At 35.4% G+C, this 13,377-nt stretch overlaps 1 protein-coding gene across 4 annotated transcripts in view; it reads right to left on the reverse strand.

Annotated features, from left to right (window-relative positions):
- Positions 1-994: 994 nt before the first annotated feature.
- The window catches only part of LOC140859797 (CHD3-type chromatin-remodeling factor PICKLE), a 34,684-nt gene continuing 22,301 nt past the window's right edge, over positions 995-13,377 (reverse strand). For 3 of the 4 annotated variants that reach the window (XM_073262356.1, XM_073262355.1, XM_073262357.1), the window contains 10 exons: positions 13,005-13,155; positions 12,808-12,910; positions 12,583-12,657; positions 10,819-10,880; positions 10,643-10,719; positions 3,683-3,810; positions 2,805-3,294; positions 2,352-2,475; positions 1,779-1,852; positions 995-1,669 (listed from right to left, as the gene is read on the reverse strand). In XM_073262356.1, the coding sequence (XP_073118457.1) occupies positions 1,289-1,669; positions 1,779-1,852; positions 2,352-2,475; positions 2,805-3,294; positions 3,683-3,810; positions 10,643-10,719; positions 10,819-10,880; positions 12,583-12,657; positions 12,808-12,910; positions 13,005-13,155 (1,665 nt within the window). In that variant the 3' untranslated portion in view covers positions 995-1,288. The remainder of the gene's footprint in view (positions 1,670-1,778; positions 1,853-2,351; positions 2,476-2,804; positions 3,295-3,682; positions 3,811-10,642; positions 10,720-10,818; positions 10,881-12,582; positions 12,658-12,807; positions 12,911-13,004; positions 13,156-13,377) is intronic. The other variant, XM_073262358.1, reaches the window with a different exon arrangement.

Here is a 13,377-nt window from a genome sequence, read left to right on the forward strand (position 1 = left end):
AACGAAAGACAAATAGTTTTAATTCACACTAGTGTTTGGTATGATCTAAAGTGTCAGGAAAATGTAGAAATAATTTTTCTTAACTGTACTTGTGTCAGATATAAAAGTAAAATATCTCTTGATAGATTACTAGCTATAATACATGTTGGGAATAATGTATGTAGGATAATGAGCGATTTTACGATAAGAATTTCTGGTCGAATTGAAGGAGACGAGCCGATCCAACGACTGAAGCAGCCATTGATATGAGTGTGTTGGATTAAAGGGGTGGAGAAAGAGGCGAAAAGAATTGAGACTCGTCACTAACCGAAGAGCGCGAGGAAAGAAAATTTTATAAACATATTAGGATGATTATTCGAAACGACTTCGAAATCTCCGTAAATTAGGTAGATGTTCACCCCTAGAGGAATAATGCTACCTTTGCAAATTTATGAGTAATGCTAGATCCACTTACATTTTATCTTCTTTTGACACGAATATTTTTGGATTTAGTATAAAACTTAATCTAATATTTGCACACTTAGGTTTACCCCTTGCATTTAATTACAAAATACTCATAATCTAGTATTTCTTCCACCCAATTTGATTTATTCAGTTACAAAATACTCATAATCTAGTATTTCTTCCACCCAATTTGATTTATTCAGTTGCTACGTTCACTAAGAATTCTTATATCATAATATTTTGTTGTCCAATTAAATTAAAAATTTGGAAAATAAAAAAAAAAAAAAAAAAAAAAAACAAGTGGTGTTTGAGAAATAAAAATTTCACTTTTACAAATAAAGTCTCAGCTGTAAAATTGGATAACAAAGAACAAAAAATAAAATAGAAAGTGTATAATCAGAAAGTCCAACCACTCTCAATTAATTAGTAAGCGCATTCGCATTTGGTCTTCTGTTACATTACCCATGCTTATCTACACTAGCCACTGTTTTTGTTGGGCATATACATAATCATTTATAGCATAGCACAATCATAAAGCAGATACACCATATTGGAGTCCAGGTCTGTAGTATAATGATATTAGTACTCGAGTAACGAAAAGATTACATTACATAACACAGAGCCCCATGAATTGATGAAGTTTTTTTAAACTCAAAACGAAATAAGTATAATACTTCCCTTGTAGTCAATCATAATGAAACCATTTTCGAAATAGAATACTTATAATAGAGTTGAGAAGATATGGCTGGCTGGTCCAAAACCATGTCTGACTTCATTTCCAAAGAGGCAACGATGCTAGCACGGTCTTCATATACTTATAATAGAGTTGAGAAGATATGGCTGGCTAGTCCAAAACCATGTCTGACTTCCTTTCCAAAGAGTCAACGATGCTAGCACCGTCTTCATCCACAACCATTTTTGTATCTCCTTCACTCCCATTCGAAGGAGCAATAATATTTTCACCGCTGATTTTTACTTCTGCTTTTGTACCTATATTCACAACTCCAAACATATTACTATCCGGTGCAGGGATTGCGGGTATAGAAGAGGCAGTAGTAGTTTCAACCCCTGGAGAACACTGTTGCTTTGCTGAAAGTATGTGGTTCATCTCTTCAATAAATTCTTTTAACCCACCCAAATTTCTTCTCACTTTCAAACTTGCCGGTTTATTAGCTAAATATGCTTCAACTGAATCTTGGTCATTGTCCGACACAACCCTGCACATCTGCGAACAGCCCCTTTATAATATATCCAACTAGCTCGTCTCAGCATTCACAAAATCTTGAGACACTACTTCTGTCAACTTAATTTAACTATGTATATAACAAACTTACTTCATTGTAGAGCCTGGCCATATCCAAGCGATCTGATCTTTTATCACAAGCAGCACTCAGCATCTCCTCGGGAGCTGAATTAATAAAAGTCGTATAGTCTAATCAGAAAGAACACTTGGCAAACCTCATTGCAATAATAAATGCAATTTCTAGGCATATCACAAGAAAGAAACCATTCATCAAGACTTGAATTAAAAGAAAAGTTTCAGAGTTCCCCAACATAATTTTCAACAATACTCAGACTCAATTCACCATCACCGCAGATGTCAAGAATCCGCCAATCAGAAAAGGGGGAAAAAGAAAAAAGAAGACAAGTCTAAAGCCTTATAATGTAAAATACTGCATAGTCAAGTAATAATCTCCGTATAACAGTGCATGGGAGAACAGATAAAGCTATCCTCAAGTAACAACAAAGCCCGAGATATGTCAAGGCAATAAGTGGACTCTAACCACCAGTTCTACCAGATTAGCTCAGTCCCCAGACACGGAAAATTTGGAAAAGTTAAAAGTTCAATTGTATCACTGCTCTGGGGAAACTTAAAGAAAAGAATATGAAAAAGGGAAAACACATACAAATAATTTCAACTTGAAGCAACCGGTTGGTCATCTGGGAATCCAATCCATCAGAACTTGGAACTTTAACATCTGCGACTTTCTGCCCTGTCACACTACTTGGCATGTTTGTTTTCTCATCACCCTGAGATTATAATCTTGTTCAGACAGTATAATTCACGCTCAAAAAATCAAATTTCAGTTTCAATCGAGTAAAGAGGATTTTATCAATTAATTAAACTTCAAACAAAAAGAAGACAACAATCTAATATCTCATATGATAGTGGAGCAAACAGCCCCAAGATAAGTAGAGATTTGTATACTACTCTAATACCCTTTCATATACTGTACATGCTTCCATTAGAATTACAATGTAAACACTTTTCTACTTCTGTTATTCATTATACATGGAAATTCAGCTATAATTAAATTGGGTCAAAGCCATACATTAATAGAGAACTTAAAAGAACTTACAAAATATTCTTTTTGTTGTTCTGCATTGAGTCCTTTCTCTAAAAGCAGCACCCTTTTCTTAATAAACTCAACTTGTCTCCTCTGCATTTCTCTAAAATGATATAGCACAGTTTGATCTTGAAAAAGTTGCACTCGGGCTGGAGTGTCAGTAGTTCCACGGGCAACGTCAGCTCCAAAATCATTGGCAGCATTAGTTCCCTTGGCCTGATTACCAGTCACATAAACATGTTCTGAATTTGCACCGTTATGTGGATGACACAAACCTGGAGTAGGCCCATACGCTTGAGGAATGCCAGAAGCAGACACTTGAGCCTGCGAAGTCCCTGATGGATGAACTTGCGCTTGAGAAGTTCCTAAATCCGTATTTTGTACTTGGGGAGCTCCTGAGACGGGTAAATTGATCATAGTAAGGCTCAGCTCTTGACAGATAACTTCCTGGAATCTCAAGTCCTTGTCATCGACAATTGCTTGCCATCTCCCATAACCATGTCTAAACATCCATACAAGCAAAAGTCAAGATAATGCACGTAGAATTTGAGGAAAGTTAAAAAGAAGAGCCTCTTTAATCAAATTAAAATGTCATAACCTGCTTCAATCACAACATAAGTTACTGACTAAAGGATTATAAGAAGAGACCAAACTGGCAAGGAAAAGAAAACATCATCCTATCATATTTAATTAGCCATCTTAATGAATTTACCAGAACTTATTGCATAAAAGACAACAGTCTCACAATTTTTTTTTTTTGATAGGAAACTTTTATATATTATATACGATAATAAAATCTTACAAAAGGCGGATACTACAATGTCTTTGTTTTTTTCAGTTAATGAGACTTGATGTTAGCACGCGTGGAAGAAAGGGGAAAGAGGTTGTACTTCAATAATGCTCGCAATAGCAACTGATCATGGTGCTCCTTCCAAAGTTTTCCTCCTTTTAATCCTGGGTAGCGGAATAGAATATCATCTGTGAAAAGAATAGCGCCCTCCTTTGATAAAGCTCTCACCTGCCAAGCCAAGATGAGCTTTCCAAGTTAATTGAAAATCATAAGCAAGCAGCACTAATAAAAGGTCTTGGAAAAACCTTGTCAATCCATGTATTGCATAGCTACTTCGGTATAGAGACTAGCAGAACTTTAGTATAAACAAGAACAGCGAAAGCCACCTTTAATAATACACATCATTTTGGGGTATATATTGAAGGACAGTTCACTAACATATTTCGGGGTATATATTGAAGGACACTTCACTAACATCAAAAACATATTTTGGGGTATATATTGAAGGACACTTCACTAACATCAAAACCATAACCACCAAGCTTAAGAAGCATACATAATTTTGTACCTTTAAGCACAATTATATTCACAATAGCAAATGTTGTATTTTTAAACAGGGTTAATGCCTTGAAGAGAATCGTGCAAGGAAAATTTTATTGAGGTCAACATGGATTCTCATACCTAATGATACTAGAGAAAACAAGAGAGTACAGAACATAAGACTTATAGGAATGCAGCTCGATGGAAAATAATTGAGATTTAAGAATGTATATTATTGGTTTCCTATAATTAGGTTGTAATTAGTCGTATCACTTGTATAGGAGATTTATTTTCCTTTTACCATAGTCAAGGCTAGAAAATAGTGTATACTACTATACTCTTGTATAAATAGAGGTGTTGGCCTCATTCAATAATACCCAATATATCTTAATTTCCTCTCAAATAACATGGTATCCAGAGCCCTAGGTTTTACTGATCGGGCCATTCTCTCTCAGCTGGGTTCACTTCTGTGCAGTAATTCTTCTAAACCCGGAATATTTCTTCTCTCCTCTCTTGGGCTTTTGTCCCTAAGCCGTAATTTCTCATCTTCATCGACCGAACTTGCTGGTCTCTCCCCACTGACTACCTTTCATCCTCTAATTTTTTCCTTTCCAGTCCCGATTAAACATGTTGAAAGCCACCAAAACTTCTGGAAGATCCGAAGAAATGTTAACCTAGCAAATTTCTGGGGATCTTCAGTCTATACAGGCCGCGTACAGGATGAATGGGAAGAACTACCTCAAATGGTCTCAATTTGTCCGAACAGATTTAAAAGGGAAAGGCAATTAAGCCATATAACTGGTACAGGACCAAAGAAAGGATACCCAATCTTTAGTTCACGGGATGAAGCAGATTCCATGATCATGTTGTGGCTATGGAATTCCATGGATCCTGAAATCAGCGACACCTTCTTTTTTTTGGTAGGAAACAAAATTATGTTAATAATTATTAATAAAGATATAAACGAAAAAGTGGACCAGAGGTCCACGCAAAACGAGGTATAAGCCAGAGTCAACTTAGCATAAAATAAGACTCCAATCCCTATACAAATCTATAACCGATAAGATTTTGAACTCTTCATTCCTCGAAATCTAAAACGGAACCGCGAATTTTATCTTGTCCCACCAATTGAGTCTCTCCATTGTAAAAAATCCTCCTATTTCTGTCCAACCAACCAACATATACAATGAACCATCACCCAAAAAAAAGAGGTTTTTGCACCAAAACCCCTATGAAATATAAAAAATGCACACTTCACCCCCATGAAAATTAAATAGGCGTCTTCGCCCTTGTGTTTTTATAGAAGTTGCAGAATCACCCTTGCTAATCCAATTGTTGGAACATGCGCTCGTGCTGCCTCTATGAGACCAATTTTTGAAAAATAATACTGCCATTTTATTAATCCATAAGGAAAATATAATTATTTGCACCAAAACCCACAGTGAAATTTCGAAAATAAATACTTCACCCCATGAAAATTAAATATTTTTTTCTGTTGGAATCAAAGTTAACAATTGGATGGTCTTACTTAGGCTTTAAATACTTGGCTTTGTTATGGAATTATGTCATATGATGACTTGATCTTCCAATAAAAAATTGGACATACTAATTTCAATGTTTCCCGGTAAATTGAATACTCTACATGTAGTGGCCCGAGTTTGGTTACATAAATGCTAAAACATAATTAAGGGGTCATTAATTAAACGAATTAGAGTAATTATACATCAATTAGTTCGGGAGCACTGAAGTCAGTTTGGAAGCACCGAAGGGTTCGAACCCACCGAACCTAGGGTGCTAGCATGACAATTCGCGTGTTAAAAGTGCATCGACACGTAACAACTTGGACCTTTCGAAGTTCACTTAAGTGTCAAAACGTTGTTGACACGTTGAATCATGCAGGGTTTGGACCATCCAAACCGGGATCGGACCATCCGAACCCATGCCTCTAAATAGGTCTCGGTATTTCATAATTTGGACGAAAATTCAGAAGTTCCCTCTCGTTCCAGTCCATATTTTAGTGTTTTGTAGGTCATATATTTAGGCTACATCAGTTGGGAAGTGCTTTCAAGAGTGGCAGCAGTGCCAGAAGGCCTTGGCGTAGTTTTATATTCCAATGGACTGAAGGCGGACAGAGGTATATCCGTGAGCCATGGGTTTATTGGAGATAGAGGAAGAATGTTTAGTTAGTAATGCTAGCCTTTTGGCTATGTTGTCTAGGATTGGAGCTTTGAGTTGCTAGACCAGTGTTTAGACGTACATAAGTACGGTCCGAGATACCCAGACTGAGTGTATATTTCTATGCAGTGCATTTTACTTGACATGTTACTGCATATATTATGTCATGGCTAAGTGTACATTTCTATGCAGTGCATTTTACTTGACATGTTACTGCATATATTATGTCATGGCTATTATGCTGCATTCATTACACGTTGAGAGAGTATATATTTCATATAGCTTGTTGGGCACCTACATTGGTTATTTGATTTGGGTGTTATGACATTCAATGGGTGTTAAAACCAATATGGATGAGTGTTATAACACCAACTTCATTGCCAACTAAGCAGAGCAACATTCATACTTCTGAACACGTTCAAGTTTTTTTTAAACATTTTCATTCTGGTGCATGCATGCACCGCCAGAAACAAAGGTGTTGCGCGTGAGACCCCATACTCTCTCATCAACTCTTTTATATTAAAAAAATTGTTTTAAAATAAAAACAAACGGCTAGTTTATATTTCTTCAAAATTTTCAAAATGTCTGTATATACATTTATATTTTAAAAATATTAATAAATCTGAATTTATAAAATAAAAATTTACCAAAATACCAACTGCTACTTACGGCTTTTTAACTACAAAAATAAAAATTTATCCATAAAATTCATCAATTTCTACATATTATTTCATTAAACCCAATAAATAATTATATAGCATAATCTTTTCCAAAATCTCTCTTTTTTTATTTTTATGCAAGTGTTATTTTTTTCATATGTTGTACTCCGTCATTTTAAATTTATTATAGTAAAATTTTAATTTAAAATAAATTATACTCGTAAAAAATTTAAAGTAATAAATATATTTTAAAATAATATTGTTTTTTAATTCAAAGTATAATACTTAAAATTGCATATAAAATAAAAAATGTATTTATTTAATATAAAATAAAAATGAATGAGTGGACAATGAGACCAACGAATTAGGGATGTCAACGGGGCGGGTTTTGCCAAACCCGAGATATAGACCAGTATTTTTTCCACGATGAAATGTATATATATAGTGTATTATATATACTATATATACTGTGTATATATATATAAAATACTATATTATATATATAGTATATTATTACTATATATATATATTAAATATATATAATATAATATATATATATATACGGGTTGGGTCCACCCAAACTCGGGACCTGCCTGGACCCGTTGACCTGGACCCGTCCCAAAACCCGTTTGACCTGGTTTGAACCCGCCCCGTCCGGGGCGGGTTTAGCACGGGGCCGGGTTATCCCTACCACGAATAATGTTGTTAATGTTAAAATGAATGTGGGTACTAATGTAATGAGTATAGGGTATTAGGTCCCATACTTTTTGAAGAGGTGGCATTGGTTCAAACATGAACCAACACGTATGCCTTAGTTAGGGTCGCTCAGCCCTCTATTCATTGTATGATTCGACAACAGGACCCACTTTCATCGACTACGGTAGTCAGGAACATCTGTTGTCCACTATCCTGATCTGGTGTGGAAGCCAGATCCTAATGCAATTGTGCAGCGTGCTACACACCATGGTGCCACTAGGCTGAGCATGTTGATCTTGTTATCGCTCATGTCCTCAGTTTTATTCTTGGACACCTTATTCCATGAAGTAGGTCTTAGGATGGAAGTTGAATGAACTTGGTGGGAGCACACAATGAGCTCACGGTGGCAATACCAGCAGCAGAAGGGTATCTGGTTTTGTTTCAAGTGTTATTTCAAACTTTAGTTCGATATGGTTGTACTTATTAACAGTTTAGTTAGTATTGTTTTGGGACTTGTTTTTGACCAGTTTATTAATTTTCCGTAATTTTATTAGTTTATGCATGCCATTAAGAATAAAAAGTAGGTGATCTGGTACGAGTCGCTACACTACAAATTTCACAAGCTCCAATTAATCACACAAACACACAATGGGTTACTCGAACTTCTAAAGGGTCCCGTTTCTGACCTCGGATCTGGGAGCGGGATAACAGATGATCTATAGGCTCGGTGGTGGGACTTGGGGGTGTTAATGGGGGGTTTACTAAAATGTATAGAATACCAAATTATTTGAATTGATGGCGGATTTACTGAAGCACTTACCGAGCAACAAAGAATTGGAGGAACGAAGATGACAGATTGAGTTCAGGACCTCCAAGGTTAGGTCATCCTCAAGTCTGTCGTATTAAATTCTTGGGGAAATTGCATGCACTAATCATGTGATATCCCGGTTTTGCTTAAAACCACCCATGAAAAAAGTATTAGCTAGAATCTTCTTGTGTTTTTTAAATTTCGAGCTCGCTAGAAAGATACAAGACTTGACTTGTAACAAAAGGGTACACACAAATTTAATGTATCAACTATCAGGAGACACATGCCCCAGTGACAAAAATGAACCCATATTGAATTTTGATGTCACTAGTCGCCAACTTCAAGTGTAACAATTTTAATGTGAAAAATGCACTCCTTCATGGAGGCTTAGTAGAAGACATTTTACATGGAACATCCTCCAGGATTCAAAGGCAATACAAATAATTACAAGGTTTGTAGGTTCAAGAAGGCATTATATGGTCTCAAAAAATCTCCTAGAGCCTGGTTTGGAATATTTTCCAAAGGGATGTTAGACTCAGGATATAAACAGAGTCAAGGTGATTACAATGTTTATCAAGCATTCAAATTCAGGTTTAGTGACAGTTCTCTTGGTGCATCTTGATGATATAATCATGAAAGGTAACGACAAGAAGGACAAAGATGCTTTGAAAAGGACTCTTACCAAGGAATTTGAGATGAAAGAACTTGGTAAACTCAAATATTTCTTGGGAATCGGAGAAGCTCATTCCAATGAAGGAATTCTCAATTCACAACTAAAGTATGTAATCGATCTCTCTAGAGAAACAAAAAAATTGGTATGTAAACCAGCATCTACAGAGATTGACCCAAATCACAAACTTGGTGAGGCAAATGAAGATCCATCTGTGGACAAAGAGATGTATCAGTTATTTGGTTCATACTTGACCAGATATTGCATTCGTTGTCAGTGTGGTAAGTCAATTTATGCAAAATCCCAAAGAGGTTCACTTGCAAGCAATTAACAGGATACTACATTATCTGAAAGGGAATCCTGGCAAGGGTATCTTGTTCAGGAGAAATGCGGGATTGAGGCTCGAAGTTTACGCTGACGCTAATTATGCAAGCTCACCTATTGATTGAAGATCATCGTCTGGCTATTTTACTTTTCTTGGAGGAAATCTCGTGACATGGAGTAAGAAGCAAAACATAGTTGCAAAATCGAGTGTTAAGGCAAAATTTAGTGCAATGGCCTTGGGAATATGCGAGTTATTATCGACTAAAATAAACTTGAGAACCTGAAGATCAAGTGGGAAGGGCCGATGAGATTATTATGTGACAACAAGTCCGCATTTAACATAGCTGGTAATCACGTTCAACATGACATAACAAAACATAATGAGTCAGACAAATACTTCATCAAGGAGAAGCTGCATAGCGGACTGAGTTGCACCCCCTGTATCTCGAGCAAGGACCAACTTGCTAACACATTTGCACTCGATAGCACATCATTTCAAGGGATTGTCTCCAATTTGGGATTAAAAGCCGTATATTCTCTAGCTTGAGGGGTGTGTTGGAAAATAATTGAGATTTTGAATTAGGAATGTATATTGTTGGTTCCATAGAATTATGTTTTAATTAGCTATGTCACTTGTATAGGAGATTTATGTTCCTTTTTCCTTTTCCCGTAGTCAAAGCTACAAATTAGTGTATACTCTTGTATAAATAGAGGTGTTGGCCTCTTTCAATAATACACAATATATTTATTTTTCTCTCAAAATAAGAAAATTAACAAAAGTACTCAAGCTCCGTTTGGACAACTACGTATAAAAGGTTTTATAAAAGTTTTTTTTTAAATTTTTAATAAAATATTTTAAAAGTTTTTTTATGAATACATTGGACAAATGTTCTATATAAACATTTTAACATTTCAAAAGTAATGTTGTTCATCATTGTCTTCCATGGTTTCATTCTAAAAACATCTAAAAACACCTCTCAATTATTCTTTAAAAACTATACTTGGAAAACATTTTTTAAAAAATATTTTTAAAAAACATTTTATAAAAATCTTATCCAAACACATACTTCAAGTTTTTTTTCACTTATAAAATATTAAAAACGTTTCTAAAGTACACGTCCAAACGGAACCTCAATTCTTAAGTCGCAATCACAAGGTATTAATATTTTCTCGCATCATGGAACTTACTTTGTCCCTAATAAGAAGTAATGTCCCAATCCTAACAAGCACGTCTTGTATTCTTAGTCCCTCTTTGGGTACACCATCTGCAATCAAGATAATGCAATAATTAACCAGGTTCAGCACCAAGATAGTTTTAAAGATAAATTGTTGATGTTGCAGAAAAGATTAGTACAATTATTCACCTGAAAATGTAAGCGAGTCAGTTATCTCTTCAGCTATGTGTGACAAGAAAAGCCTCCCATAACTGCATAAAAGGTAATTGAATTCAGTACATGTAATGTGAAACATAGAAAGAATCCAGAGTATATTTGACTGCAAATAAAAAATATTAGCTCACCAACTTTGATAATCAAAATGTAAATTGCGCAGCACTATCATTTTTCATTTTTCTGTCTTGATAGGAAAAGATGTTATATTGAATTATAAACAGTTATAAAATTACAAAAAGCGGATGAGTCCGCACACTATACAACAAAAGCTCGGATCATATTAACAACACACAAAATATCAGCACTATTGTTTTATTCAGTTTTTAGGGTTTCCAGTATTCGCATTTGCCTATTCTATAAGGCCACCAGTCTTTAGAAAGATCTTATGCATGCATTTGGAGGAAGTGATGATATGTGAAGATTTAGGTAGTGTTTGGGAGAGCTTTTAGGAAGCATTTATCAACTTTTCCTTCACAAAATTTTGAAATTTTGCAAAATTTTGTGAAGAAAACTGAAAAGTGTTTCATAGAAGCTCTCCCAAACATTGCCTTAGTGACCAAGAGTAGTTGACAGCTAGCTTGGACTATTGTGTAACTTTTTAAAGGGATAAGAAAAGTACTGTAGATAATTTTTTAATAAAATCATCAGGTCATTTTAGCAAAGTGCAAGAGATTGCTAACATAACTTCAGCAACTGTCCATCCACTGCAAAAGTGAAGATTGAAATATCCATGAAAGCCTCGTGGCCATTAGATTTAGATACATTCTTCGGATATGCATAAAGAAGGCATAGGATCTATCATGACTTTAGCTTCATTTAAACATTTGACATTTCCAGACACCAGACAACATTTTGTTATTTTCTGATCTCTGCCCATTTTGAACAAAACCAGAGCAGAAAGTAGAACAAAGTCGTAGCGTAAGTGAACTAGAGGTAATAACCAAACCAGACCAGCTAACTATATAACCTATGTTTGATTTACGGTTTAGCTGGTTCTTAAAGGTTTCTGATTTTCTAATTACGCTTGAAATAGACCTTTTTTGTCTCATGTCCAATTCATGAACCTGCGGATCGGGTACTTCATCTTTTATGAGTTATTCTTCTCCGTTTAAAATAGTCACAACAAATCCTGATTTCCCTGCTCCGAAAAGATAAGGCAACAAGTGTATTTATCTCTGATCAAAACTAATAGTCAAGCCAACTTATGCTCTCACCCTTATGTTGGAAAAACATATTAGCTGGTTAAGAAGATTCTGCAAAGCACTCGCAACTGTTCCCGAGGTAACAGCTTAAGCTACAAAAAATTGTTTAAACATGCAGATCCTTGCCACCGAAAACATCACTTGGAGCAATAGCCAAAAGCTTCAATAAATTTTTTTTACAACTTGGATTTTGAAAAGAAGTTAGAAAATCTCGCAAGTTAATTGGCTAGCCGCCATTAACATGTTGTTCCTTATCAAAAGTAAAATTATCCATGAAAAATATTGATGATGCTACAAAAAAAATTGCGATGATAAAAAAAATCACGTCGACTGACTCTTAAGATGAACCCAAATAGTTTAGGATTGTATTTGTATGATGAATATATTGGCTGCTTAAGTGTGTATCCAAGTTAAACAAAGAGACAAGTCTGAGAAGCCTAAACACGTGTAGCCACTCTGACACAGGAACTGATCAATCAACATTAATATTATGGTATACGGGACTTGATGTAGGCTGGAGTAATAAATCACATACTCTCTAATCTCTTCATAAGTCTTCTGCTTTAGACGTGGTGTAAACTCTGCCCAATCGAAGTCCCCTACGCCAAACCTGTGAGGAATATTAAGAATTGCTTGCATTATCCTTTTATGTTGAATGAATTGCACAAAAATGTCATGCGGAGAATATTGGAGCGAGCAATAAAGGAGCATGAGAAAAGGCATTTAATGACACAAAAATGTAAGGAACACTATATTTAACCTCATCAAAATTTGGACAAATAAAGCCCTCTGATTTTGGTTAAATCCAAGAACTCGAAAAGATCTCCCTTCACCTTCCATCAAAGGAAGTGGTTCTGAAGACTCTGCCAATAAATTAAATTATAACAGGACAAAAGTTAGATAGAATCGCTACATTTATACTACCAAATGATGCATAATAAGCATTTAATCCTATACCACGAGCTCTTTTTCTGTAAGGTCTCCTAACAGTTGCAGCTCCAGTTGAAGCTGTTTCATTATCAGTTAACTCAGCTTCATAATTATCGTCTTCTCCATCAGAACTTACATCTTCCAAACCAGCGAGATCGTCTTCTTCAACAGATACCATCTGCATTTCAGCATACAAAATAAGTAATAAAGGACAACGGTATACAAGATATTATGATGTTACCCTAAATCTCAGGGTAGTAAATTATAAATCAGAACTCAAGAACTCGTGGCCCAAAGGAAGAGGGGACAGGGAATCAGCTCGAGAAAATTGGGATATTCAGCATTCAAGAAAGTGAAAACATAACCTGAGTAGGACTCAATTAAAAAAATGAGCAAAGAG

Source organism: Henckelia pumila, chromosome 4 (genome assembly GCF_033568475.1).
Source record: "Henckelia pumila isolate YLH828 chromosome 4, ASM3356847v2, whole genome shotgun sequence".
Classification (NCBI taxonomy): Eukaryota; Viridiplantae; Streptophyta; class Magnoliopsida; order Lamiales; family Gesneriaceae; genus Henckelia; species Henckelia pumila.